Here is a 27,534-nt window from a genome sequence, read left to right on the forward strand (position 1 = left end):
CCAGAGAGGAGGGCCAGAATCCTCCTGGGGCTGTGAGCGGCTTGGGGTATCTTTGCTTGGCCAAAGCTTGCTGAACCTGTTTTCTCTCCGAACCTAATATATATATATATAGTATCACAGGTATTTTCTGAATGACTGTAAGGTGGTTTTAATCCTTCTTTCTAACGGGGGAAACGGGGCTCTGGAGCCCAGCTTTCTAGGTTCCTATGGGACACGGACTGTTGGACTTTGGGCAAGTTACCTGATCTCTCTGTGCCTCAGTTCCTTTTAAGGCTGATATGAGTGTTAAATAAGTCATTGCAATGCCAGTAAACACTGTCTATTATTAATGACTGTAGACTCTGTCATTGTTTAACATGATCTACAGAGCCATCCCCTTCTTGTTTAAAATTTCGGATGTTCCAGGTTTTTGCTATTATAAGAAACCACTGAAGCAAACAGCTTCGTGTCCAAAACTCTATCTGTATTTGGGATATTTTCTAGGGGTAGATGACCCAAGAATGGGATTGCTAGGCCAGGAAGTCTGAAAAGTGTTAGAGCTTGTGACACATTATTGCCAGATTGCTTAAAAATGATCCAACGTACACTCCCAGCAATCATGGGAGTGCCAGTGTCACCATAGGCTCGCCAGCATTGGGTGTTATCGTTTTCTTACTTATTTTTGCTATTTTAACAGGTGAAGCTCATTTAATTTTCACTGCTAGGGAAGCAGAACCATTTTGTGTGTGGTTATTAGCTGTTAACACCCTTTTTGGTCTGCTAGTCTTTATAGCATGCAACCCCTTCTCCGATCAAGTAGGAAGATGGGGCTGAGAGACAGGAAATCGGAAACAGTATAACACAGGGGACAAGATAGTGCCAGGGTGAGTGGAAGGGACCCAGGGAGGGAGAAGGGACTTTCCTCTACCCAGACCATGACACTTTCAGTTCCTCCACCTAGACCATTCATTCATTCATTCATTCAGACATTTATCAGGTACAGTGTGGGGCTGGACAAATAAGTGGCTCAGCTGTGACTCTGTTCTAACAGAGAACCTGCCCAGCAGCAGAGATGGATGGGAAAACAGGCAGAAAACGGAGTGATGAGTGTCTGATGATGGAAATGCAGGGCAGAAAGGGAGCAGAGAGGAGAGGTACCCAACACAGTCTGGGCGGTGGAGGGTCCCAGAAGGCGTTCAAGAGGAAACAGCCTGTAATCTGGGGCCCGAGGAATAAGTTGTAGTTAACCAGTGAGATGGGGAGGGCAGAGGGCTCCAGGGGAAGGGGGCAGCCTGATGGAAGGTTAAGGAAGTGAGAAGAGAAGTGGGACACTGGGGGAACGCTTGGTCTTGGCCAGCGGGGGCAGAGTGTAAGGCGGAATACCCAGGGAGGCCAAAGAGGTCAGCAGGGGCTGAATATGTAAGGTCTAAGGAATCCAGACCTTGTCTGCAGGGAAGTAGGGAGCCATGGAAGGTTCTGAGGGGATCTGATTTATATTTTAGAAATACCAGCGTGACTACAGAGAATGGAAGGGGGGATGCGGGCGGAGGTGGGGAAACCTTGAGGAAACTCTCGCAATAGCTGAAGGGGGCCTGGACCAAGGCAGGAGAGGGGTGGGCACACTCTTCTTTCCCCACCTGGTGGAATCCTCACCAGCTTCAAAGTGCAGATTGCCTATTGCCTCTGTCAGGTAGCCCTTCCTGACATTTGCTACCCCTTCCCAGGTCATATGTACCTGGAGGGTGGGGCTGTGCAGGGCCTGGCTTGTAACTGTCAATTGAGTGTCCACCATTGGCTGACCTTGACCTCTCCCTGCTCCTCCATGCTCCAGACCCTCCATCTGTTCCCCCCTCCCCCAACCCTCTACCAACCTTCCTTTTCTTCTTTTCTTTCTTTCTTTTTTCTTTCTCTTTCATTTTGAAAAGAATAAATTTATTGTTTTCAATATAAAAGCAACCGAACAATATTACAGAGAATCTGGAAATCAGAGAAACAATGACAAAAAGTCAGATGGGCTCCAGCCGCCTCCCCCCCCCCCCCGCCCCCCCCCCCCCCACCACCTCCCAGCCTCCCTCTGGGCGCGGCTCCCTGCTGCTTGCCTTTTCTGCCGCAGGTTTTTATTTTTGCCTCTTTGTAATCATAGTGTCCGGGCTGTCCCCTCCCATTTGCTTTGTGGCCGCGCGGGGTCTGGTCAATTCTCATTTTTTAATGTCTGTGGGCTGGGCTGGGCTGGGGATGGGGGTGGGACATGAAGTTGCTTAACCGCATCCCCCTGCCCTGCAGTGGGCAAGGCTAGCTGCATTCTACCCTGGGCTACCTGTCCTCTTTGTGTCTGTTTGTCTAGGCCTCAGCCTGCCTGGGTAGCAGGGCCTGGCCCCTGGTGTACCCCTTCCGCAGTGCCCCACCCTAAGTTCCCCCTTGTGCAGGCTGCTAGGCCGGCCTCAGAGGCCACCTTCCTAGGACAGGGTGATAGACAGACCTGGTTTTAAATCCAGACTGGGCTCTGTGACCTCAGACAAGTTACTTAACCTCTCTGGACCGCAGTTTCCTTATAATGGGTCTATTTCACCAGTAAAATAATGGCTGTAAAAGGCCCTGACACGGTTCCTGGCCTATTGTAAGTGCTCAAGAACCGGTAGTCGATATTATTACACTTTTTCATTCTATATAGCGTTTCCGAGACCACCGTGGGCTAGATGCTGGGATGGCAGAGGTGAATCAGCACCAGCCCTACCTGGCTTGAAGGCTCATAACCTGGTGGGGAAGTCGCCCAGAAAGGCAGATAACCACTCTAGGGTATGATGTCCCTGTGGTGCTGGGAGGCACCCTCACTCCATCACCCGGTCATTGGGAAGATTCAGTGACCTGATGCCTGTGACATAGTCAGCACAGTGCCTGGCACATAATAGGTGTGGAAATGAATGGTAGCTGCCATTTTATTATTGTTATTGTTATTCTCATATACAAGGTGCTGTTGGGAACACAGAGGAAGTGACTGACTGGGGGTTCAGGGAAAGCTCCGTAGAAGAGGGAACACTTGAGCTGGGTCTTGAAGGATGAGTAGAAGTTCACCAAGTGGGAAAGGACACTCTAGGTAAGCGGCCTGTGATTCCAGGTTGAAATCTGTCAACGAGGGATCTGTTCTTTGGGGGATTACGCCATTGTGTTCATCCCAGCTTCCCTGAGCATCCCTCACGGCCTCCCTCTGGATCTGCACCCAGGGTCGTATGCATGCACCCACTTTAACAGCACCCTCCCGTGACTCTGTGTCCTGGGGGCTGTGGGTTCCTGCTCATGGGAGTTGCTGTGTCCCCCTCTGTCCATGTTTGGGGCTACAGGTCTGTGTCTGTCATGTGTGTCTGACTTTGGTGCTGTCTGTCTGCATGTTCCTGTGGCCATGTGTGTCCATGTTGCTATCCAGAGAACCTGCCAGGCCACACGGGTGGCAGCCTATACATACTTCCTTGGCCTGCAGCTCAACGACATAGCCAGGCCTCCTTGCTCACTCTCCTGCCCGGCCCGGGTTTGACCCCTGCCTATCACCTCCATTCCCAAGGGCCTCCTAATGGGTGTTCTCTCACTGCCTCCACTTCTGGCCTCTCCAGCCCTGTCTGCACTCAGCCATCAGAGGGGTCTTTCTAAACCACAGATTCCGTCCCATCACCCACTGCTTCAAGTCCAGACTCCAGGCCTAGGATTCGGGAATCGACCTTCTGGGTCAGGCCCTGGCTGATGGCTCCAGCCTCGTGTCCTGGCTCCCAGTCCACACCGGAATGCTTTAGCCCCCTCACATGCCGTGTTGCTGCTCACCTCCGGGCCTTTGCTCAGGCTGCTCCTTCTGCCAGGAATGCTCCCCACTCCTCTGCGTGGCCAACGCCCACTCCTCCTTTAAGACCCAAAGCCAGCATCACTGCCCCTGGGAAGTCCTCCGTGGTCCGTCCTTTCCATCCTGGGCCAGGCCCCTGGCTCTGGGCTGCTCTCCCCTTACGCGGGGGCAGAAGCAAATGACTTGCCCAAGATCACACAGTTGGTGAGTTGGAGCCTAGATTTGAACCTGGGTGCATTGGGCTCCAGGCAAAGCAGGCTGTTCCATGGCCAGGTGAGGTGACTGTAGCTAGGACTTGTGGAAGGAAGTGAGAATTCTGAGGACGTGGCTGGCGATGGATCTGAACTGGGAAGAGAGGGGATGCGTTGTAGATCAATGTATGTATCTGGCAAGAGCACATGGGCAGCTGGGGAGGCCCTCTTGGAGTTGGGAATGGCTAGAGGAGGTGTCCATCTAGGGAAAGACCAAGCCCAGCTTAGGCCGGCCGAGTGAGAGGCTGGGAGACAGCCAGAGGGACGTGTCAGGGAGGCAGCTGGAAAGTTGGGTCTGGAGCTCTAGGAAGAGGTCCGGGCTGTAGGTGGAGGCGTGGGGGTTGGTTGGCATTTAAAGTCCTAGAGTAGGTGGGCCACCCAGGGACCGAGGTCAGGGAGAAAGAAGCAGCACCTGCGTTACCCTAAGCAGCCCAGCGGGGGTGGGGCTGCTGTGACAGAGACGGAGAGGAGGGAGCCAGGGGTCACGCACACAGATCTTCCCAACGGACCCCGCTGGCAGGGACGCCATGTAGGACTGGAAGATGGCCGGTCAGCTTGGCCTACGTGCGCTGGTGGCATGTAGTCGGTTTCTTAGGCAAAAGCTCTTTTTCTCAGAAACTTGGGTCACTTGCCTGCTTCCTCCACTCAGCTTGGGGCTCCCGGAGGGCAGCGCTCTCCTGTTTGCCGCAGGTTCCCAGCACTGGCCCCCCGTTTGGCCCGTAAGGTGTCTGCAGGATGAATGGATGGACGGATGGACGGGTGGGTGGAGGGGCAGCTGCCATCAGGATGCTGTTTTCAGAGGCAGCTCTGGAAGGTGTTTCATTCGTCCACCCATCCAACTCTTCCCCCTTTTTAGAGCAAAACCCCCCAAATGAGAGCCCCACTGCAAGGATCAGTGCCACGTGTCCCAGGACTCAGCACAGAGTCTCGGCTTCTGTCTGGGGCTTGAAGCCCAGTCCACGTGTCCTTCCCCACCATCAGCGTGTCTCCTCTGCCTGTCTGCCACGGACATTCAGCCCCACCCGCCTGCTCTGCCGCCATCCCTCTGCCCCCCTGTGCTGTCCTCAGGCTTCTCCCTCTGACCCCCTAGGTTCATTGCCCCCCTGGTCCAGAACACTTCCTGAGGCCTTCTCACCCCCAGCATCCATCCCCACACCTTAGCATGGCATTCAAGGCCCTGCCAACGGGCCTGTGTCTCTCACCCCCCACCCCACTCTCCAGCTCTCTCTTTGATGCCCGTGGGTAGCTGCTCACTGTCCCAAACCTGGCTTGCCTCTGCTCAAGCTGGTGCCTCTGCCAGGAATGCCCTCTCCTCGTCCACCTGTCCTAAACACACATCTGTCCAGTCTCTCTCCTGCTTAAAACCCTCCCTCAAAACAAGGTCTGAGGGGCTTAGCCCAGCCCTGGCCACCTTTCCCCCTGCCCCCTTGCCAGCCCTCGCCCCCGCCCCCCTTGTCATGCAGGTCCCGGGGTTGCACAGATGGACACCCACCTCCCACGCCTGCTGGGGGACTCACATGAGATGCTCTTGGTGCACACCTAGCGATGTGTCTGACATTCAGTAGGGACTCAGCACGTGTTCCCCGCCCCCCCCCCCCCGCCCCACCTCAGCCAGCCTTCCCTGCATCTGACACAGTAGGTATACACCAGGACCAAGGTCATCCACTGAACCATTAAGTTATTTCAGACCAGCCAGAGAAGGATGCAGACTTTAGGCAGAGGCTGTGCAGCTCAGGGCAGAGCCTTCCCCTCGCTGGGCCTGCTTCCCCATCCGAGGTGAGGAGGGGTGGTCCCTGTCTGGCTGGGCGCCCGGTAAATGGCAGAGAAGGTGCTCTGTTGCAGCTATGGGGCCCTAAGCAAGCCACCCTCTTCCACATACCTTTCTGACCAGGGTCGGGCTTTGGAAAGCCTGAACTTGGCATTGGATTGAAGAGGAGGAGGAGGAGGAGGAGAGGACAGCCTCCCCCAGAACTGTCTGAGGGACAGCTGGGTGCAGTGGACAGAGTCCTAGGCCAGGAGTGTTTCACCCCATTTTACAGACGAGGGAAACTGGTGCTCAGAGAGCTGATGCCCACCATCGCAGCCCAGCGCTCCTTCCTGTTTCCCCATCCATGTGGCCTGGAGCCAAGAGCTTCCCTCCTGGTGCCCTGGTTTCTTCCTCTATGAAATGGGGGTGAACTCTCCTCCCTGCTCCCCGGGGCTCTGATGAGAATGCCAGTGGGTACAGAAGAGCTTTGTAAGCTGTCAGCAGCGCTAGATAGTTGTGTGGGGTTGTCTTTAAGATAATTCCGATGATTATGCCTTCATTTATTCATTCTGTCATGCAACTCACTTTATTAATAACCTCTGGGCCGGAACAGCTAAGGGACTGATGAGCTGGACCTCAGAGTCAGGCAGTTTAGAGGGGGAATCTGAGCTCTCTACTTACTTGCTGTGTGACCTTGACCAAGTCATCCCACCTTTTTGAACTTCAGTTTCCTCAGTTGTAAAACGTGGGTGATGAGAGCACCTGCTTTTCAGTGTCAGTGTGCCCGGCCCAAGGTAACGGCAGCCTCCTCACTGTTGTTACTGTTTTGAGGTCTTTCTGAGAAAGAACCCCCAGGCACCTGGAGCATTCTGGGAGAACTCCAGGCAGGAAGTGCTGCTTGTATGGGGCTGCGAGGGATGGGTAGAGGGAAGGGCAGCTTGGCGTCTGCGGGTGGTGGGAGCAGGAGAGCTATCAGAGGCAGGGGCTGCCCTGCCCTGATGCCCATGCTGGCCAGGCTCACACCCAACCCCCCCCCCCACCCCGCCCCCAGGCTGGAAGTGAGGTGCCAGGATTTTTGCATATAGGTCGTGAGTTACTGGCATGTGGCTATTTGCTCAACTGAGACTGGGGTTTACAAAGCAAATGACAAGAGGAACCAAAGTCAGTTTCCCTGGCCAAATCTGATTTCTAGTCTTGGCTCTGACACCCTCGCCCTGTGGTCTTGAGCAGCTCTCTTCCCTCCTCTCCAGGCCTCAGTTTCTTCACCTATAATTTGGGGTTATAATACCTTCTGTGCCTTCTTACGTAAAGATCACAAGAGATAACTCACAGAAAACATCTCTCTTAAAGGCCTGAGACTAGATTTAACCTTTTTGAGGGTTTTCTCCTGAAACGCCCTGTCTGCAATTCCAGTTGGGGCTTCTCAGGCTTGTGGGACCAGGAAAAGAGGTTGAAGACACTTCCTTTTGGCCTTGCCTGTCAAAATAAACAAGTTCACTTAAGCAGTGATATCAGTTAGGTATTGAGTTAGTAGTTTCTGTTAAGTAAGAGAAATTGGATAGGAAGCAAGACAATGGAATCCCTCTGCCCAGCATGGTCCCCATACGTCACTCTTCACTCTGGGGCCACAGGAAGACTAAGTTAGCTTTGAAGGCCCATCCCGCATACTTCCTTGGTTGAAAAGGCCTTCTAACCGCACAGGCCTGCCGAGGACCTGGGAGGCGAGGGCCACCAGACAGACAGTCACTTCAGGCCTCCTCAGCCCCCTCCTGTGCACAGTGACCTGACACATTCTTATAGGTTAAGGGTTGCCCACGGCCATGCTTGTTTTATAAAGATCACTTTCCAGAAAGTCCAGTAACCATTTGGGTCCTTGTAAGTCGTCCTGCCAAACTGCCTCTCAGAAAGACTTACCTGATGGCTCAGGTTGCCCCTGTGTTGTGATGGGGGTTCTGCTTTAGAGGGGCCATGGGTCATAGGAGCAGGAAGGAATGGGGATTGGTCTGCCCGTTTCAGGGAGGGGCTGGGAGCGCTCTGGTCTGGATGTGACCTTTGTGCCCACTGAGGGAGACGCTGCATTCGACTCTTCAGCCTGAGATGCCGTTCCCTGGCCCTGGTAGGAGGCCTGCTCTGCTGCGGGGTGAGGGTCCCACGCACTGGCTCCGACTTGAGTTCGCCCCAAGCTGGTGGGGAGGGCCCTCTTCCCCGTTAACAGTCGCTCTCTCCCCGCAGGATGGCCGAGCCTCGATTTAACAACCCCTACTTCTGGCCCCCTCCTCCCACCATGCCCAGCCAGGTAAGAGGAGCGTCCCCGCTGCGGCCACCCTCCCCTCTTACTGCTTTGGCGGTGGGGCGAGGGGCGAGGGGCGAGGGGCTTGCAGGCGGACTGACGGCCCAGGGGAGGGGAGGGGCCGGGCGCCGGCCACGCCCCGTAAGTGTCTCTGCTATCCCGCAGCTGGACAACCTGGTCCTGATCAACAAGATCAAGGAGCAGCTGATGGCGGAGAAGATCCGGCCGCCTCACCTGCCGCCCACGTCGGCCTCGTCGCAGCAGCCGCTGCTCGTGCCGCCGGCGCCCGCCGAGAGCAGCCAGGCGGTCATGTCGCTGCCCAAGCTGCAGCAGGTGCCCGGGCTGCACCCGCAGTCCGTGCCGCAGCCCGACGTGGCGCTGCACGCGCGGCCCGCCACCAGCACGGTCACAGGTACTGCGGGGGCGGGGCCGGGGCTAGGGGCGGGGCCAGGGCTATGGGCGTGGTCGGGGGCGGGGACCTGCCTGGGTGGGGGCGGGGCTAGGGGCGTGGCGAGGCTGGCCAGGCTGGGTGAGGGCAGAATGGGTACAGCTACCAGATTTCCTCTGACTCTTTACTGGGAGGACCTGCCCCACTAAATCGACAGGACGAGGGCCCACCAGGGGCTCATGAGGGAAGCGAAGTCAGTTTCATGAATTTAGGAATCCAGAGAGGAACCCCGACCAGACCTGGGGCGGGTTGGAGGGGTGGTGGGGGGTGGAGATTTCCTGGGAGGAGCGGATAGGCAGGGAAAGGTTGGCAGTTAACTGGGGAATGGAGCAGCCAGAGGGAACAGCATGTGCAAAGCGAGCTTGTGTAGACAGCAGGAGTAGGACAGTCTGGGTGGGGAGCGCCAGAAGATGACGGTGATTTTGATCATACTGTGGCAGCTAATTCCGGTTGAGCACCGCTGTAGGTTCACTCCTATTCATTTTATCACTCCCAGCAGGCCTGTGAGGTGGGTACTGTTAGTATCAGGTTGAACACTGGACTGTTTTTGACTTACATAAAACAGCAGTTTTGTGCATTCACTTTAATGTCTCCATTCGACAGATGAGGAAACGGAGGCCCAGTTTCACAGTCAGGAGGAGGAGGCAGAGGCAAGCAGTGAGGTTCCAGAGCCCACGTGCTAATCCCTGTGCTCCTCCTGGTTCTGCTGAGGCTAGAGAGGAAGGGGCAGCAGATTGTGAGGGGCCTGCGGGCCATGCTGTGCAGTGGGGAGCCTCAGGCAGCGGGGAGCCATGGGAGGTTTTTAAGTAGGAGAGGGAAGTGCTCAGATTTGGGCTAGAAAGCTGGGTCTGGCTGCAGTGGAAACTGGCTTGGTGGGAGACAAGGATGGAGAGAGATGCAGGAGAGGATGGTGGGGCCCTGGCAAGGCGGTGGGGACTGAGAGGGGAGGACCGATCTGAGGGGAATACACAGGGCTGGTTGCTAGACTGGATGCAGGGGTGAGGAGTGGGAAGAGGTGAGGGAGACTCCCAGGCACTGCCCATGAGATGGAACCACAGGAGGAGGGGGCGGGAGGTCAGGAGCTCCGTCGTGGGTAGGGTGCCAGGGGGACATCCTGGTGCGGGGTCACAGGGCTGGGATGCCCAAGAATTATTGGGCCCCGTGAGCCTCCCCCAGGCCCCAGCCACACTCTGCACACTCTCCCGTTATTATGATTTTATTAAATTTATTTTTTTCATTATGAAAGTAATATTAAAAAAGTAATATAAGCATATTAAGGGAAATTTGGAAAACAGAGAAACTAAGAAAAAAAATCACTCATAATCCCCTAGCTCCTAACCCAGCAGCTTAGAGAGCCTTTTGGTCTTTTTCCTTCCTTTTTCATCTTTTTGTTTGCTTTTCAGTGTGCACGTGTGTTTTGCTGAGCTGGTGGTAGGGCTGTACCCATGATTTTAATTTGCTTTCTTACATGCCATTCTATCATAAACATACAGGGTGTCCCTAAAACTGTATACACACTTTAACAGCTGATAGCTCAACGGATAGTTTTCTTTTCAGATTTAACCCACTGGAATTAATAATTCTTCAAAGTGTGTATACATTTTTGGGGGACACCCTAGTATTTAGTGCATTTTTTATTATAAAGATAATACATAGTCATTATAGAAAGTTTAGAAATTGAAGATAAACTAAAAGGAGAAAAGGTCCTAGTCCCATTATTGTTAGCATTTCATTGTTTTCTCTATAAATTTATTTTATTTTATCCTTTAATCACAGATGTAAAAAAATGGAGGAATTCACCAGGTAAAAACTTCAAGTAATATATAAGTAAATAGACAAAGTATGAAACTCTCCTTTTACCAATACATTCTTTCTCCCTGGAGAGCACCACAATTTACACACAGTTTAGTTTGGTGTGTCTCTTCTCACATGCATTCCTGTGCGCTCACACACATATGTTGTCTCTGTATAATACATATGTAGTTTGGGTGTGTGTTTTTAAAATAGAGGGGTTCATACTGTCTGCACATTTCGGCCTTCTCTCTACGTCACTGGGTGACATCTGTCTTATTGTCATGGGTACCCAGTCCTCCATAATGAGGATGGACTCATCTCTACACAATCCCTACTGAGGACAAACAGCTCGTGTCCAGTTTGTCCAACCACGGTTTTGTACGGAAGGTCCGTGTATACAGCCTTTGTGTTCATGTGCAAATGCTTTCTTAGGGCGATTTCTAGAAGTAGAATTGCTTGGTCAAAAGTTACGTACATTTAACATGTTAAGGGCTGTTGCCATGCAGTCCTTCATTAAAGTTGATACGTGCACACTCCAGCTGCATGTGTGACTAAAGCATGCTTGTGCTGGTGCTGGCTAGTATCTCTTTCAGTGCACAGAAAGATTAAAAAAAAAAAAAGCGTAGTTTCACCACATGATGCCATTTTCATCGTTTTGTCTACTTAGTCTGTAATTGTAAATGTTTCTGGTCCCCTCATTTTGCTTTATTTTTATTTTTTTAAATATATTTTTATTGATTTCAGAAAGGAAGGGAGAGAGAGAGAGAAACATCAATGGTGAGAGAGAATCATTGATTGGCTGCCTCCTGCACACCCCCTACGGGGGATCGAACCTGCAACCCGGGCATGTGCCCTGGACCGGAATCGAACCAAGGACCCTTCAGTCCACAGGCTAGCGAGCCATCCATTGAGCCAAACCGGCCAGGGCTCTGGTCCCCTCATTTTAAAAAGAGTAACTTTTATTATAGAAGTAAAAAAAAAAAAAAAAGTTTATTGCCAAAGAGTCAGAAAGTATAGTTAAACCCAAAAATATATTTTTAAAATTACTTTTAATTCTATCATCCACATCACATTTTGGTATATCTCCTCTTATTTTTCCTATGCATACATATGCCTTTAATATTTATTTATTTACTTATTTATTTATTTATTTACTTACTTACTTATTTATTTTGGCCCTGGCTGGGTAGCTCAGTTGGTTAGAGCGTTGTGGGTTTGATCTCCAGTCAGGGCACGTACAAGAATCAACCAATGAATGAATAAATAAGTGGAACAACAAATTGATATCTCTCTCTCTCTCTCTCTCAAATCAATCGATTAAACATTTTTAAAACAAATATAACCTTTTTAATGGGCAGTAATGTTCAGTAGAGGAGATTGATCAAAATTCATCGAATCCTTCCTTCCCTAATGTTACATATTTCAGGTGCTCTAATTTTTACTATTATAACTAACACAGTCGTGAACATCTTTGTGCCTCCGTTGTTTTTTTCCTGTGGTTTGAATGATTTCCAAAGTGCCTTTTATCTAACTCGTTTTAGTTCTTAGGTATCTAAGGCATCTTACACGTACACAGCTCATTTAGTTACCCCTGGATAATAACTTACAAAGGGAAGGGGAGGCTCAAAAAGGCGAGTAACCTGCCGAAGTCACACAGCTGGGTGGCCAGGGCCGAGCTGGCCTCTGCAGCTGCCCCTCACCCCTGCCCCCACCCCGTGTCTTCGCAGGTCTAGGGCTCTCCTCCCGGACCCCGGCTGTGAGCACGTCAGAGTCCAGCGCGGGCACGGGCACCAGCACCCCGTCCACACCCACCACCACCAGCCAGAGCCGCCTCATCGCCTCGTCCCCCACCCTCATCTCAGGGATCACCAGCCCCCCCCTCCTGGACTCCATCAAGACAATCCAGGGCCACGGCCTGCTGGGCCCCCCCAAGTCCGAGCGAGGCCGCAAAAAGATCAAGGCGGAGAACCCGGGGGGCCCGCCTGTCCTGGTAGTCCCCTACCCCATCCTGGCCTCAGGCGAGACTGCCAAGGAGGGCAAGACATACAGGTGGGGGTCTCGGCCGGGGGGGTCCAGGTGGGCTTGGGGCAGAGGCTCTGGCAGAGGGCTGTCCCCAGAAGCACAGCAGTGGGGGCTGGAGAGAGGGACCCCAGGGGCTGAGGGTGGGGCTAAGTCCACTGCACCCACATCCTTTCAGAGGCAGTGAGTGTGGGGCACACCGCCAGGGTCATGGGAGTCTGTTTCCAACTCCCTTCAACCCCGAACGTTAGAATCACCAGGTCCTGGGGGGAGTTCCAAAAATGCCAAACCAGGCCTCACTTCCAAAAATTCTAATTTAATTGGTTAGGGGGACACGTGGAGGACCAGGGTCAGTCTTTCCTGGAAGCTCCCGCATGATTCTAAGGTGCAGCCAGTTGAACGCCTCCCCCAGCACTTGGGGTGTGGCTCTGGGCAAACCGTCCCCGGATCACAGACCTCTCCTCCCCGGGAGGTGTGAGCCTGCTGCCCAGGCTGCTGGGAAGGGGCCCCCAGTGGGAGAGCTTTCTCCCCCAGATTGGAGGTTGTCCAGGCCCGGGCCTGCCTCCCACCTCTCCCAGCGGGGCCTGTGCCCCAGAGACTCCTCATAGGAAGGCTCTGCCCCAGGTGCACGGTCTCTGGTGCAGGTCTCCCCGAGCTGTCCAGGCAGGGGGTGCAGGCGTCTTCCCGCGTGTGAACCGGCCTCTTGCCCCCCAGGTGTAAGGTATGCCCGCTGACCTTCTTCACCAAGTCCGAGATGCAGATCCACTCCAAGTCGCACACAGAGGCCAAGCCCCACAAGTGCCCGCACTGCTCCAAGTCCTTTGCCAACGCCTCCTACCTGGCCCAGCACCTGCGCATCCACCTGGGCGTCAAGCCCTACCACTGCTCCTACTGTGATAAGTCCTTCCGACAGCTCTCCCACCTCCAGCAGCACACCAGGTGAGTGGCCTGCTGGCTGCCCGCCTGCAGCCGTTTCAGCTCGGCACCCGTGCCCATGCATGGACCTGGTGCAAGGACCTTCTCTAGGTGCCCATTGCCTTCAGGGTCAAGACCAAATTCCTTTGCTTGGTATTCGAGGGAGGCCTTTTATGATACGGCCTACGTGGACCTCGCTGGCATCAGCTCACACTCCTACACCATCCTTCCATCCTTTCTCATCTGCAGGGCTTTGCACACGCTGTGTCCTTTACCTGAAACACCCTCCCCTCCTTGACCCTGTTTCTCTGGCCCTCTCCTATCCATCTCTCAGTCCAGCTTCCTCCTGGGCCCCCCTGAGCTGGTTCCACAGGCCCTGTGCCTCCCCATCACAGCAGTGGGAGGCTGTCTTGTACTTACCTGGCTATTTGCCCATCATCCCCAATATTTTGGGAGTTTTTGCAGGCCAGGGCTTGGTCTCCTCCATTTCCACACCCCCAGCGTGTGCCACAAGCATCTAAGCATTTGTTTTACATTTGTGAAATAACTAGAACGAGCTTTGATAGGGCCCTTTAACAAGTAATGACAGAACCTCGTCTATAAGCCAGGTGTGATTCTAGGTGCTGGGAGTACAACAGTGAACAAAACAGACAAAAATCCCTGCCCTCCTGGGCTCACATTCTAGTCCAGGGTGTGAAGGGGAGATTCTAAGAGAAACGTGCTTAAAGGAAAGACATGTTTTTGCAGGGGAGGACAGACATCAAAGAGACTGGCTCACCAAATAAAAAGACCATGGACCTTTAAAGAAACACACTCAGGGTTTTCAAGATGGCAGTTCACCTCTTCCAGGGGAGAAACACAGCCCTTTTCTCCAGGGTGGAGAGGTCTGTAACTGCTGTGTTTGCCAGCATCAGCCTGGCGCCGTCGGGGATAAAATGGTTTTTTTGCCGCGGAGTTGGTATCTCACAGGAAGCGCTCAAGGTTTTCTCTGTGTTGGGGACGAATGCTAGACAGAGGGACCTTATGTCTTACTTGGTTTGTTGTCCTTATTTATCCGTTTCTCTGCGTTTTCAGGGTGCCTGTCAGGGTGCAGCAGGCTTTGTCGGTCTGTTGCTCGGACTTGGGGGCGTGGCGTGTAGGTAGGATAGTAAGAAACAATGGCAGAACGGCCTCCGGACAAGAGTCAGTCCGCTTTCCTCTTTCTCATGCCTCCCCTGCTGTACATTGGCCCCTAAGTTTGCTTCAGCAATTTTCTGATTTTTGTCACTGCTTGGATTTTTTTTTTTAAGGTTTGGCCAGTTTTAGGTACAGAGAACTATATGTAATCAAGCCCACTGGTTGCATGGTTGTTAAAATTAGAGCATGTGACGCTAAGATTTGAGAGTTAACTTCTGTCAGGAGACTCTGTGAAGCCCCTGGGTCATAATTTTAATCTGTGTGTGTGTGTGTGTGTGTGTGTGTGTGTGTGTGTGTGCGCGCGCGCGCAAAGTTTTCTTATTATCTAAGACCGGGAGGGAACCTAGAACCAGCCACTTCACCCTGTCAGGTTTGCCTCTATAACCTGGGACAGCAGGCAGCATCTTTTTGGAGAATCCCCAAGTTTGTCACTTTTCTGGGCCAGCAGGAATGACTTTTTCTACAACCTTAAAGACGCAGCTCCCTAGGACCTGCCGCGGAGCAGAGCCAGTCTGGTTTGCTGGGGGGGCCACCTGTGAAGGCCAGTCCTTGCTTCTTACTATCAGGCTTGTCATACCCAATTAAATAGCAGTTGTCCTTACATGTGACATTTCTGGCATGGTCATGGTGACAAATTTGATTTACCCAATTAAGTCCTATTAGGAAGGAGCACAGATTCTTATTGAACCTGCTTACCGAGCCGGTAATGATCTCAGGAAGAGAGGGTCTCGGTAACGGCACGTGGAATGCTTCCTAGTACTTGTTCGGACTTGTTCGGAGTGTTGCAGACAAGACCAGTTACCTGTACGGTTTTCAGTAGAACTGTTATTTTTAAATTTCCCTGATCATTCATTGGTTTATATCTATGTTAAATTTTTATAGTGTTTCCCCTCCAGAACTCTGAAGGGTTCGTTGGAACAAGGCACCTTTTAAGGAATATTTTATTCTCATTTGTACAGATATGGCCTCCTAAATTGAGGGCTAGAGAGAAATCAAAGCAAAAGAGGGTTTTCTCACATGCCCGTTAGGAAATAACATTGACTAGAATTAAGTCACTTCCATCCAGTGCTGGGCCGTGCTCCTGTTCTGCTGATCTCGGGTCATTAGTTCACTTTGCAAAATCGTTTGCTTCTGGACTAAAGACTCGTGGACCTGGCCTTGGCCCCGGGCAGTGTCTGGGCACGGGGATGGCGCCAGCTTGGAAGCCGGTGCCACTGTCCATTCCTGAAGTATAAAGAGCCAGTGTGGCTGACAGTCCTCTGCTGAGGCCATTGTCTCTTTTATTTTTATTTATTTATTTTTAATATATTTTATTGATTTTTTACAGAGAGGAAGAGAGAGGGATAGAGAGTTAGAAACATCGATCAGCTGCCTCCTGCACACCCCCTACTGGGGATGTGCCCGCAACCAAGGTACATGCCCTTGACCGGAATCGAACCTGGGACCCTTCAGTCCGCAGGCCGACGCTCTATCCACTGAGCCAAACCGGTTTCGGCGAGGCCATCGTCTCTTGATGCTTCTTCCAGACTCAGTTTCTGACCTGCAGTTTGAAGCAGAGGCCTTCAGGCAAGTGTGAGGGGTAATCTGACTGGTGGATAAGACTAAGTCACTCGGGTCTGTTGGGTATAATAGTGAGCAACGTCAGAACGGGGGAGAATGGAGCCCTCTGTTAAGGCGTAATCACGGTCCATTTTTCAGATTAAAAACACAGGCAGTAAGGGCATGGACCCATCTTCAGGGCCTTCTGATTTATCTCATAAAGCACATGTTATGATTGGCGCTAATCGATAAGTATAGTTAAAGCTAAAAAAAATCTTCTTAAGACATCTCTCTGTGGATACTTATTGTGCAAGTCTCTATACGTGAGAAGTTGTTGGTTTTTTCCCTCCATCTTAAAAAACATAAATATATAAATATATTATATATAATTATATGGTGAATCTACATATATAAAAGCCTAAGCAACCGCTCAACCGGTAGCTGTGATGCACACTTGACCACCAAGGGGCAGATGCTCAATGCACAGGCATGGAAACATGGAACAGACTGATGAATCTCAGAGGGAAGGGAAGAGGGGGAAGGGAAGGAAGAGATTAACCAAAGATCTAATATGCATACTAGAGGCCCGGTGCATGGATTTGTGCACCGGTGGGGTCCCTTGTCCTGGCCTGCGGGGATCGGGCCGAAACCAGCAGACCGACATCATCCGAGGGGTCCTGGATTGCGAGAGGGCACAGGCCAGGCCGAGGCACCCCACCGGTGCACAAATCCGTGCACCGGGCCTCAGTATATTTATATTATATGTAATTATAGGGCACATATAATTACATTCTGTATGATTACATGTTATCTATGATTATATTACACTAGTATATGACATTACTATTATATTTATATACATTACATATAATTACAGATATTCATAAAGTTAACTCGGGAGCTTGAGCTTCTCTTCATTTGCTTTGCCAATTTTCTCGTACCAGGAACTCCACAGGCTAGCTCTCGCTCTAGTGTTCTGCTGATTAAAAATATATAGAATTAAAAAAAATATATATATATAGAATTACCCTAGCTGGTTTGGCTCAGTGGATAGAGCATCAGCCTGTGGACCAAAGGGTCCCAGGTTCAATTCCGGTCAAGGGCACATGCCTCGGTTGCAGGCTCCTCCCCGGCCCAGGCCCTGGTTGGGCTCGTGCAGGAGGCAACCAATCGATGTGTTTCTCTCACCGATATTTCTCTCTGTCTTTCCCTCTCTCTTCCACTCTCTCTAAAAATCAATGGAAAAATATCCGCAGGCAAGGACTAAACAAACAAAGCATATATATATATATATATATATATATATATATATATATATTTTAAAAAAATACCCAATTTTCGGATCATCCCTCTTTTTATAAAACGAAGGAGGAAACCTTTGGTGTCGCCCAGCAGCCTTCTGGAAACTGCCAGAGCCTTTGGGGGTGAAGGACACCTCGGTCGTTTTATTTTTCTGGATTTGAGAAAGGCTACAGCACAGAGGTGGCAGAGCGGGCATGGTTTGGGCATCGGTCTAGTAGAAAATACGCACAGTCGCAAGCAGTGATGATGATTAAGAACCCGAGTTTTTTCAGAAGTAGACATTTGTTTAAAAATATTACTTAAGCCTGCAACAAAACAAGCAACAAGAAATGCACAGGCCTAAAGGAGACTGTTTCATCAGAATGTTCCTTGACCGGGGCGGGGGGAGGGGGAATTGCTCTCTATTCCTGAGGGCACAATTTTATTTTTTTTAGTGATTTCAGTTCTTAATGGTGAAAAGCCAAACAAGCAACGTTTGTACCACCTTTAGGGACAGATAATTAGTCATTAGGCGGCAGCACGTGTTAAACCAGTGTGTCAGCCCAGTGACAAAGCGGTGGGGTCCCCCATGCCCACAAGTCCCAGAACCCTTTAAACACACACAAAAAGCCAAGCGTAAGGAAGCAACCAGATTCCAGGTGACCGAGGGGGAGGCTTTAGGAACGGAGGCCTCGAATCTGGGGCAGGGGGTTTGGACTCAACCATCAGGGCATAGAATCAAACCCATCTTCCCATGTTATTGCCTATAATGAAGGGAGGAAGAAAAAGATGTTCATGTCCCAAAGGGAGCCAGCCCTGGCCAGTTAGAAACGGGCTGAGCCGGACTCCCCCTGGCTGTTGAGACAGACGTGCCTGGGAGCATGTGGAGGCGCTGGACACCGGAGCGTCTCGGCGGGACCTCCGCCGTCGGACAAGCACAGGACGGAAAGCAGGTGACGGCAAAGAGCTGCCGAAGTCCAGGCGTCGGAGGCTCAGCTCAGGGAGCAGTCAAGAGCGCATGCATTTTAAGAGAAAACAAACAGAATTTCGTGGCGAGTCCGCTCGTGGTAGAAAAACAGCAGTGGTCTCCTGCCGTCGGCATGTCTACACATCTGCAGACACCACGGTGCGCAAGTCAGGGAGGACAATGCTCCGTTACGGGGTTAGGGACAGAGCGGGCCCCAAGGTTCATTTTGGGGGGGACACCTGCTAGACAGAGGGACTCTAGGTTTGTTCGGTGGTTGATTCAGACGGCAGAGCGCTTTGCCTCTTCTCCTCCTGGCCGTGTGACGTGTTGTGCGTGTGTAGTGATGACTGGGACAGGGACGGGCGTCAGTCGTTGTCAGTCCTGCTGAGAGTGACGATAATGAAATCAGCACCGCTGCAGGGTGGGCAGAGGTAGGCTTACAGTTGTGAGTACACGAAACACAGAGTTGGTTCTCGTCTTAGCGTGTATGAATTACTGTGTTATTTCCCATACGAAAATGCACACAGAAGCAAGCACTGGTAATGATAAGAATCTGAGTGTTTTCAGAAGCAGACATTTTTTAAAAATGTGACGTAAGACTGCAACACAACAAGCCACAGGGAATGCACAGGCCCCGTAAACTGCGTGTGCCCACCTGTGTCCCTGGGCAGAAAGCTCCGTGGGCCCGGCTCCGTCGCCGTTTCCACGCGAGGTGTCCCATCAGGGCCTCATACGGTGCGAACAGGGGTGTCCTCCTAAGACGTAACAAACCTGAGAAATGCCACGGAGAAGGAAGGTTAGCTAACTTTCAAGGAATGGATGAAGGCTGCCGTTGTTTAGTTACAAAGCACAACATGACCGAAGCCATCCTTATGAGGAGGCGTTATTACCTGGGAGATAAATGGTAACTAATGAATCCTTAATAATTTCATTTAAACTTGGAATAAATTCCCCATTTGTTGTTTTTCATAAACGGTTTCTCTGAAATAGAAATGACTGTATTACAGACTAACACCACAGACATAATTTATGAACGCCTTTGTGTAAGTCACTTAACCCCTCCCATCTTTACGTTGCTTACTGTTGTCCTGTTGTAGAGATGAGGAAATGGGCTCAGGGAGGCAGAGTCACCTGTCTGAGGTCACGCTCCTAGGAGGAGGCAGAAGTGAGATTTGCGCCCAGAGCCCCGAGGAGCAGCCGTGCCGTGGAGGAAGGAAGGGGCCCGGGTGCCAGGCTGCAGAAGGAGCTCGCGTGGGGGTGGAGCTACCAGGCAGGAGAGCAGAGCGAGTTTTGGGGCCCGGGGCTGGGGCTGGGGTGGAAGGGCAGGTGAGGGGCACCCGTTTCAGCTCAGCTTCCCTGTGATACGCACGCCTGGGGTGGGTGGAGAGCTCCCCATCTCCACAGGTCGGGGAGCCAGTGCCGGGTGCTCCCCTAGTGGGAAGGTGCCCACAAAGAGAGGGATCTGGCGTTGCAGTTGAAGGTTTGGCCCTGGCTTGAAACTCGGGGACTGAAGAGCTTTGGGGCCAGTGTCAGTGAGAATGGGCAGTCTGGTCCTCCTTTCATCCAACACTGGCTCCCCGAGGAGGTCGGGGCTGGTGCCACCACAGGGACAGATCAGGGGTCGGAGGCAAGTTCCGGCCCAAAGGAACTCTCTCCACTGGATCTCTTGCTGAATGAACCCCACAGCCTTGGAGGGAGCGAAGGTGGGAGGGAATGGATCGGATTCAGGCATCAGGCAGTCGGCCAGATGACTCTTAACCTTTTGTACTCGGATGTCGAGTGTGACTCGACACGGTTAGCATTAGAATAAAGGAATCGAGTGGAAACCGGTTTGGCTCAGTGGATAGAGCGTCGGCCTGCGGACTCAAGGGTTCCGGGTTCGATTCCGGTCAAGGGCATGTACCTTGGTTGCGGGCACATCCCCAGTAGGGTGTGTGCAAGAGGCAGCTGATCGATGTTTCTCTCTCATCAATGTTTCTAACTCTCTATCCCTCTCTCTTCCTCTCTGTAAAAAATCAATAAAATATATTAAAAAAAAAAAAAGAATAAAGGAATCGAGAAAAAAGCAAGCGAGGTCAAAGGGTTAAGGTCCTTCCATTGTAGAGACAGGGTGCAGGAGCCTGGGATGATGTCCCCAGACATGTGACCCAGAAATGTGCAGGCAGAGGGAGGGTCCTCAGGACCAGCCAGCCCAGCTCCACCTGGCCTCGCCCCTGAGACCACACTGTCCCTGGCCTTCGGATCCCAGTCAGAGGGCAGCCTCCCGGGCTGAGGGTGCAGCGGGCGCAGGGCTGGCCGACAGAATCTTCCGTGAGCCAGTTCTCTGACCAGGACGGCGCATGGAGCAGGGAGCTGAGCTGGACCCCACGGCAGAGGGCCTTGAGCGACGAAGGAATTGGGACTCACCGGTGTTGACAGCGGGCGGTCTCCGTGTCATGGGCTTGTCGATGGCAGGGAGTGCCCCTGATTCAGCCCGCCAGCACGGGGCCTGGCCGAGGGCCTCAGTTTGCTTGATGAGTGTTGACGGGCAGAGCAAACCCAGACAGCGAGGGGGCCCGGGCTTAGGGAAGGAGCCCCCAGGAGGCCGGAGCCGGGTCCTCCCTGCACTAATGCTCTTCTGTAAATGAGGCAGACGGGGTCCAGACCCAGCCAGCGTTTCACTCCCCACCTGCTTGGCTCAGAGGATTTGCTGGGACAGGTGATGACAGGCAAGGCCAGGTGATAGGAGAAGGCTTGAGTGGGGAGAGCGGGGAGGGCCCCCTCCACACACCTCCCCTCAGTCCCCCTGCATCCCCACCTGGCTGTAGGGAGGGCACGTGCTGCCCACAGACTTCAGCTGAACATAGGGCCCTCAGCCTCCAAGTCACCTTCTCAATGAGGCCTACCCTGGCCCCCTATGAAACCTGCACCCCTCCCTGCACTCGTGATCCCCACCCTTGTTCTCACAGCACGCATTACCTCCCACGTGGGACTTGTGTTTTGCTGCTTGTTTGCACAAGGCGGTGGTTTTTGTCTGTTTTGTTCACACAGGTACCTGATGTAGTAACTGTTAAATGAATGAATAATAATACTAGTGTTTACTGAGTGCTCACTTTGTGCCAGTACTTGAGGCTCAGCCCTTTTCATGTATCTTCATAAGGCCCAGTGAGGGAGGGACTGTATTTTATACAAACCATTTCGCAGATGAGAAAACCGAGGCTCAGTGACTTGCCCAAGGTCACCCAGGATGAGAACCCAGGAATGAGGGGACAGAAGGGACTCACAGGAAGGATACAGGGGGGCTGAGCTTTAGGGCCACCCTGTCCTGCATTCTCTCGGTAGTTGGAGTGACCGTGTAGCCATCATGGACACGTGCCTGACATGGGGAGGAGTCGGGAATAGATGTTGGGGCCAATCAGAGTGAGGTGTCTCCTTGTCTGAGGGAAAGAAGCTGTGAGTCTGTGCTCTTCTCAGTGGGTGGCCTGCAGGTGGGCTTTTTAGAAGACGGGGTGGGGGGGCCAATGCAGTCAAAGCAAGCCCTCCAGGATTAGCTGGAGGTCAAGGCCAGGTCTCCGAGGGGGTGCCCCTGGAGGGTTGGGTTCAGCAGGGACTTGGGGAGCAGGGAGGCGTTAGTCATTGATTGGCAGTGGGTGGTCAGAGAGAGGAGAGGGGGTGGCCTTTGAAGACCCCAGCTCTTGCCGGCGGCTCACTCTGGGGAGAGTTTGTGTAGTGGAGCCTGGGAGGCTTGGGAGCCAGAGGTATGCGCAGGCCAGGGAAGGCTTGGGGGCTGGAGTGGCCTAGGGGTGTCTGCCGGGACGCCACCTCATTGGCTGCCCATTGCAGAATCCACACAGGCGACAGACCCTACAAGTGCCCGCATCCTGGCTGCGAAAAGGCTTTCACTCAGCTCTCCAATCTCCAGGTGAGTGGCCACCTGCCTCCTGCCCAGCAGGTGCCGTTACCTGAAAAGGGAGCATAAGCAGGGGTGGGGCTGGGCGAGGCCTGCTGGCCCCTGACTCCCTCCTGTGCTCCCCGCAGTCTCACCAGCGCCAGCACAACAAGGACAAGCCCTACAAGTGTCCCAACTGCTACCGGGCCTACTCGGACTCCGCCTCCCTGCAGATCCACCTGTCCGCGCACGCCATCAAGCACGCCAAGGCCTACTGCTGCAGCATGTGCGGGCGGGCCTACACCTCTGTGAGTGCCGGGTCCCGGGGCCTCGTCCTCTCCCTGGCCTCCGCTTCCTCCTCTCAGAGCTGTACTGACAGTTGCCATTTTCTAGACAAGAGAATGGAGGCCCAGAGAGGGGCTCCTAGTGCCTCCTTAAGATCACAGTGAGCGGTGGACCCAGGGCTTCTGTCTCCCAGGCCAACCTCCCAGCTCCCTGTGGCCTTTAGGGCTCAGAGGCATGGTTCCCTCCAGGCCCCAGAATACTCCAGGCCGTGATTGGGGTGGGTGGGGGGGTTGGCACCCTGCTTTCCGGAGTCAGGGAGGGAGAAAGGCCTTCTTCTTCTGGGGAAGCTGCAACCCCCATCATGGCCACAAGGTGGCAGAGTGACTTTGCCTAGAGCCACCTCAGGTGTCAGGGAAGGCCTGAACTGCCAGAAGAGTCATTGCATCCAGCCCTCTGACCCTGGGTTTGAATTTCCCTAAACAAGGGCCTTTCAGAACTCAGAAGAGGGAGTCCAGGTGAGTCACTTGTATGTGTGCTTCTGGCTAATCAAATATTCTGGGTAACAGACCCCCGTGTGTACCCGATAGACAGCTCTGAGCCTCAGTTTCCTCAGCTGTCAACGGAGGAGGGATAGTTCCTAACTCACAGGGCGGCTGGCTGGCCGTTGGCCCTCAGCCACCTCAGCTAACACACTTACTCTCTCGGTGTTTCCTGAGCGCCTGTGCCAGCCCTTGGGACCCAGGATGAACCAGACAGACGTCGTCGGGGCTGCCAGGGAGGTTCGAGTCTCCTGCTGGAGACACATTACATACGTGACCACACAATAAACATGTAATGACAAGTGGTGGTGCTCGCTCCACGCAGGGTTTCTCAGCCTCGGCCCATGTTGGCGTTTGGGAGGTGCCTTTCTGCTGGGGCGGGGCTGTCCTGTGCGTTGCGGGATGCTTAGCAACATTCTTGGCCTCTGCCCACTAGCAACCCCCTCCCTGGTTGTGACAACCCAAGATGCCTCCAGACTTTGACAAATGTCCTGGCCGTGGGGGGCAAAGTCGCTTCTGATTGAGAACCATTGCTAAGAAGGAAAGTATGTTTTGAAAGACAGCAGCAGGGAGGACAAAATGGAGTGGGGAAGGAGAGACAGGTCTGGGTAGGCTGCCTGAGGAAGTAACAGTTAGCTGAAGCCTTGGAGGAGAATGAGCCAGGTGAGCAGGAGGCGGGGGAAGAACATTCCCTGCAGGGAACAGAAGATGCAAGCCCCCTGAGGCAGAACAAGTGAGGTGTGTTCCAGGAACTGAAAGAAAATGAGGTCACACGGGGCTGTGTGGCCTGGGCAGGAGTCTGGATATTTTTCCAGGGGGAATGGGAAGCCATCGGGAGGGGGCCGGCTAGGAGAGTATTTTTGAAAGGTCACTCTGGCTGGAGGGGCCGCAAGGATTACAGGCAGGGTGGTCAGCAGTATGTGACAGATGCCAGCGGGCTGTAGCTTGCTGAGTGCTGAGTACCTGGCGTTTTCTTTCTTGGAGTCAGAGGGCAGAGGAGAGACTGGGAGGACAGAACCTGCAGGGCCCAGGGCCCAAAGGGCATATGTGGGGAGCCCCAGAAACCTAGGAGCCCCAGTCCTCGGACCTTCAGTCAGTCTCAGCCCCAAGTTCTTGACCCTCCTCTACACCCCCACTCTTAGAGGAGGTGCCGCCAGCGTCCACAGCTGTGGCTCTTACAGGGGATCTGTCTGAACTCTGGGGGGAAGGAGGGGGTCAGCTCTCACCTGGCCGGAGGCCCCACCCTGAACTGGGCCTGCCTGAAGAAAGAAAAATTAGTAGATTGATTTTTAAACTACTTTAATACATAAAAGAAACATTGTAGAATAGTGAATCCTCACGTTCCCATCAGCCCCAGAACCCTCAGCCAATCCTGTTCCATCTAAAGGTTCACTTAGTGACTCTAAACATAAGAACTCTTTAAACATACGTACAGTACTTCTTAATACCATAAAATAACTCCCTGTAAGGCCTTCATATCAAATACCCAGTAAGCATTCACATTTCCGTTTGTCCCATGAATTCCATGATTTTATTTACTTAGAATTTTATTAATCAGTATCCAAATAACATTTCTACATTGCACTGGGTCAGTATATCTTTTAATCTCTTGGCTCCCCCGACTCCTGCCTTTTTTTTCTTTGCAATTTATTCACTGAAGAATCATTTCCTAGTTTGGATTTTGCTGATTGCTCCCCTCTGATGCTGTGTGATAGCATGTGGCCACTGCATTTGAGGGTTTCCTCTGCGGGATTCTGAGCAGATTGAGGCATGAGGCCAAGGAGTGGCAGGCGGGAACCAGCGTGCCCCCCTGCAGCCTAGGGTGAGGGCCTGCGGGCCTGCAGGCAGGCCTTTGGTCACCTTGCCCACCCATTCTTGGGTGCCTCAAGTCAGATTTAGCAGAGCCTATGGGGGGCACTCCAGGAATGAGCTGAGCATGCCCAGTTTATACTTCCAAACTCACCAATCAAATCAGGCCCCACTTCTCCTCAAGGGAGGATCCAGTGTGGGGGTGCAGAGGCCGGGGCTCCCACCACCACCTGGAATGAAATGCAAAGACCAGGGAAGGAATGGTTCCCTCACCACTTACTGCATGCTCAGAGCTTTATCCACATCACCCTGGCAGCCCTTTGAGATTGTTCCTGCGCCGTCCCTGCTTACAGAGGAGGAAACAGGCTTGGAGAGGTGAGGTGATTATCCAAACCAGGTCGAAACCCAGGGCTGCCGCGCCACCTTCCCTGCGAGCACCAGCCAGCATACTTGGCTGCAGCTCGCTGGTAAATGGCAGCTGGCCTGGCCCCAGGCAGTGCCAGGTGGGCACTGCAGAGGGACGAGCTCTCCAGCCAACATGAGGTGGGTCAGTCTCTGGTCAGTGAACCAGCCCCCAGGCCTGTGGAGGCAGCATCATCCCTAGAACCTATGCAGGATGCTAATCTGCTCCCCAGAGCTGTGGCTGCTCGCTGGCTGGCCCGTTGCCAAGGAGCCCTCCAGTGGCCACTTGTGGGAACTGCAGCCTCTTCTGCCTCTCCGGCCAGCTGTTGGTTTTATGCTCTGAATCTCATCCCTGCCTGCAGGAGACCTACCTGATGAAGCACATGTCCAAACATACCGTGGTGGAGCACCTGGTGAGCCATCACTCGCCCCAGAGGACGGAGTCCCCCGGCATCCCGGTGCGAATTTCCCTCATCTGAGCCGACCCCAGGCGCCGCCCTGCCCACTGGCAGACACAGACCCAGGCAGCACCAGGCCCGACTCCCTCCAGGGCCCTCCAGGAACAGCCGAGCTCTCAATGACCTTCCTGACCTTCCAGAAAGCCTGGGCACAGAAGCCCTGCCCGGTCCCGCTCCAGGGGTGGCCAGGCCAACTGCAAGATACTGGACTGTTTGGTGGCATCCAAAGACGATCTCAGCACTTTGAACCTCTCTCTGTTGGGTTTTCTTTTCCCCTCCACCCTTCACTTGCTTCACTGTTTGTTTTTTTTAAGTTTGTTTTGGAAATAACAAAAAAAAAGATATTTATTGGCCAAGAAGTTGGTGCTGCTAAGACCGAGAAATTAAGAGTTGGACAGATGGACACAGAGAACCAGAGGGCAGCGTGGGACCTCCTCTTGCCATGGCCTTAGGTCTTGAGGGAAGGCTCAGGCCTGGGTTTCTGGACTGCAAAGGGGAGGGGGGCTGGTGGGAGGGGCAGGAGGCGGCTGGAGTGAGCCACTCACCCTGGGTGCCCAGCTCGGACCTCGAGCTGCACCCTGAGCATCACTGACCAGAGGGAAGCGGCAGCTACCAGAGCTGCCCAGACTTCAGGAGGCAAAACGGGAGGGGCCGGGGGATCCGAAGGACCAATGGGTGCAGTGTTGGGCTGGGCTGGGTGCCAGCCCAGGGAAATGGGGTGGGGTGGGCTGGGTAAGACCTGGACCCCCAATGCCCTTAAGACCACCCCAGTCTACCTCGGTGCTGGCCAGGAAACCTATAGGCTACCTCTCCCACCATCCCACACTGTGGGCAGGGGGGTGGAGAGGGAGTGGGTCTGGGGCTAGGACCCCCTCCATCATTTCCTCCAGATGGGACATTACCCAGGGAGGGGTTACTTGTCTTCCCTGCCATGGAGGGGGAATCCCCAGCCCAGGCCCTCAGCCCCTCGGTAGGGAAGGGATCCTCCGAAAGGAGGGTCCCAGGAGCTGCCCCTGCCCTCAGCCCCCACAGACACACCCCGATCTGAAAGCCATGCGTGTCCGTGTATATAGGAACCATGTACAGAGACCGGAGAAGCCCCACTCCATCCCCCGGGAAAAAAAAAAAAAAAAACTAGACAGAAACTCATCTATATATTCTGTATCTGGAGTTCCATTTTGAATATTAACTGTGTTATTTTTATACACTTTTTAAGCCTTAACTCACCATTGATTTACCAGTTTAACGTCTCCTGGGGTTTCTTTTCCCACAGGGCTCTCTGCCCCGCCCCCACCCCTTTGTTTGACTTGCGTCGTCTGATACTCAGTATTGTAGCTTTTGTCCGCATGTTACTACCCTGTAAATACGCTGTTATACATACTGTTAACACCCTCTGCTTTTTCTATGGGACCTCCAGGCCACCTTATTTAGAACTAGTTACCTTATTAAAAAAGAGAAAACCGTCTGTTGGCCTCTCCGTCTGCATCTTGGTGGCAGGGAGGTGAGGGCAGGCGCCCTCAACGCTTCAGGAAGAGGTTTGCATCACATTTAAGAAAAGGGGTGGCGAGTGAAACAAATCCAATGTGGGGGGAACACTGCAGGGGGCGAGACACGAAGGCGTTCTGAGCCCTCTGCTCTCTGTATTTCTCTGTTGTGAAGAATAAACAGACCTGCACCCGGGTGGCGGTGGTGTGTGGCGTGCTCTGTGCGAGGGCGGGGCTGGGGGGCACCTTTCCACTGCTCCTCTCCCCTCCCCGCCCCCCCAGACTTGGAGGGAGATGGTGTTGGTCACCTCACAACCCCCTATGGAGTGGGCAGCAAGGTATTTTGCCGAGGGTCATGCTGCGATAGAGGGACGTAAATCCAGCCCAGGTTTGTCTAGTCCTGACGCCTTTTCGGACGTACGGAGTCCACCAGAGAGGGTCACTGCAGCTTCTCCCC

The 27,534-nt window shown here is 53.1% G+C and overlaps 1 protein-coding gene across 1 annotated transcript; it reads left to right on the forward strand.

Annotated features, from left to right (window-relative positions):
• The first annotated feature begins 3,035 nt into the window (after positions 1 to 3,035).
• Positions 3,036 to 27,058, forward strand: ZNF362 (zinc finger protein 362). The gene is made up of 8 exons (XM_008156977.3): positions 3,036 to 3,073; positions 8,036 to 8,099; positions 8,259 to 8,505; positions 12,063 to 12,384; positions 13,069 to 13,293; positions 22,055 to 22,133; positions 22,250 to 22,408; positions 25,498 to 27,058. Exons 1-8 carry the CDS (start codon positions 3,036 to 3,038, stop codon positions 25,612 to 25,614), a joined length of 1,251 nt encoding a protein of 416 aa, XP_008155199.2. The 3' UTR covers positions 25,615 to 27,058.
• Positions 27,059 to 27,534: the final 476 nt, after the last annotated feature.

This window comes from Eptesicus fuscus, chromosome 9, assembly GCF_027574615.1.
Source record: "Eptesicus fuscus isolate TK198812 chromosome 9, DD_ASM_mEF_20220401, whole genome shotgun sequence".
In the NCBI taxonomy this organism is placed as follows: domain Eukaryota; kingdom Metazoa; phylum Chordata; class Mammalia; order Chiroptera; family Vespertilionidae; genus Eptesicus; species Eptesicus fuscus.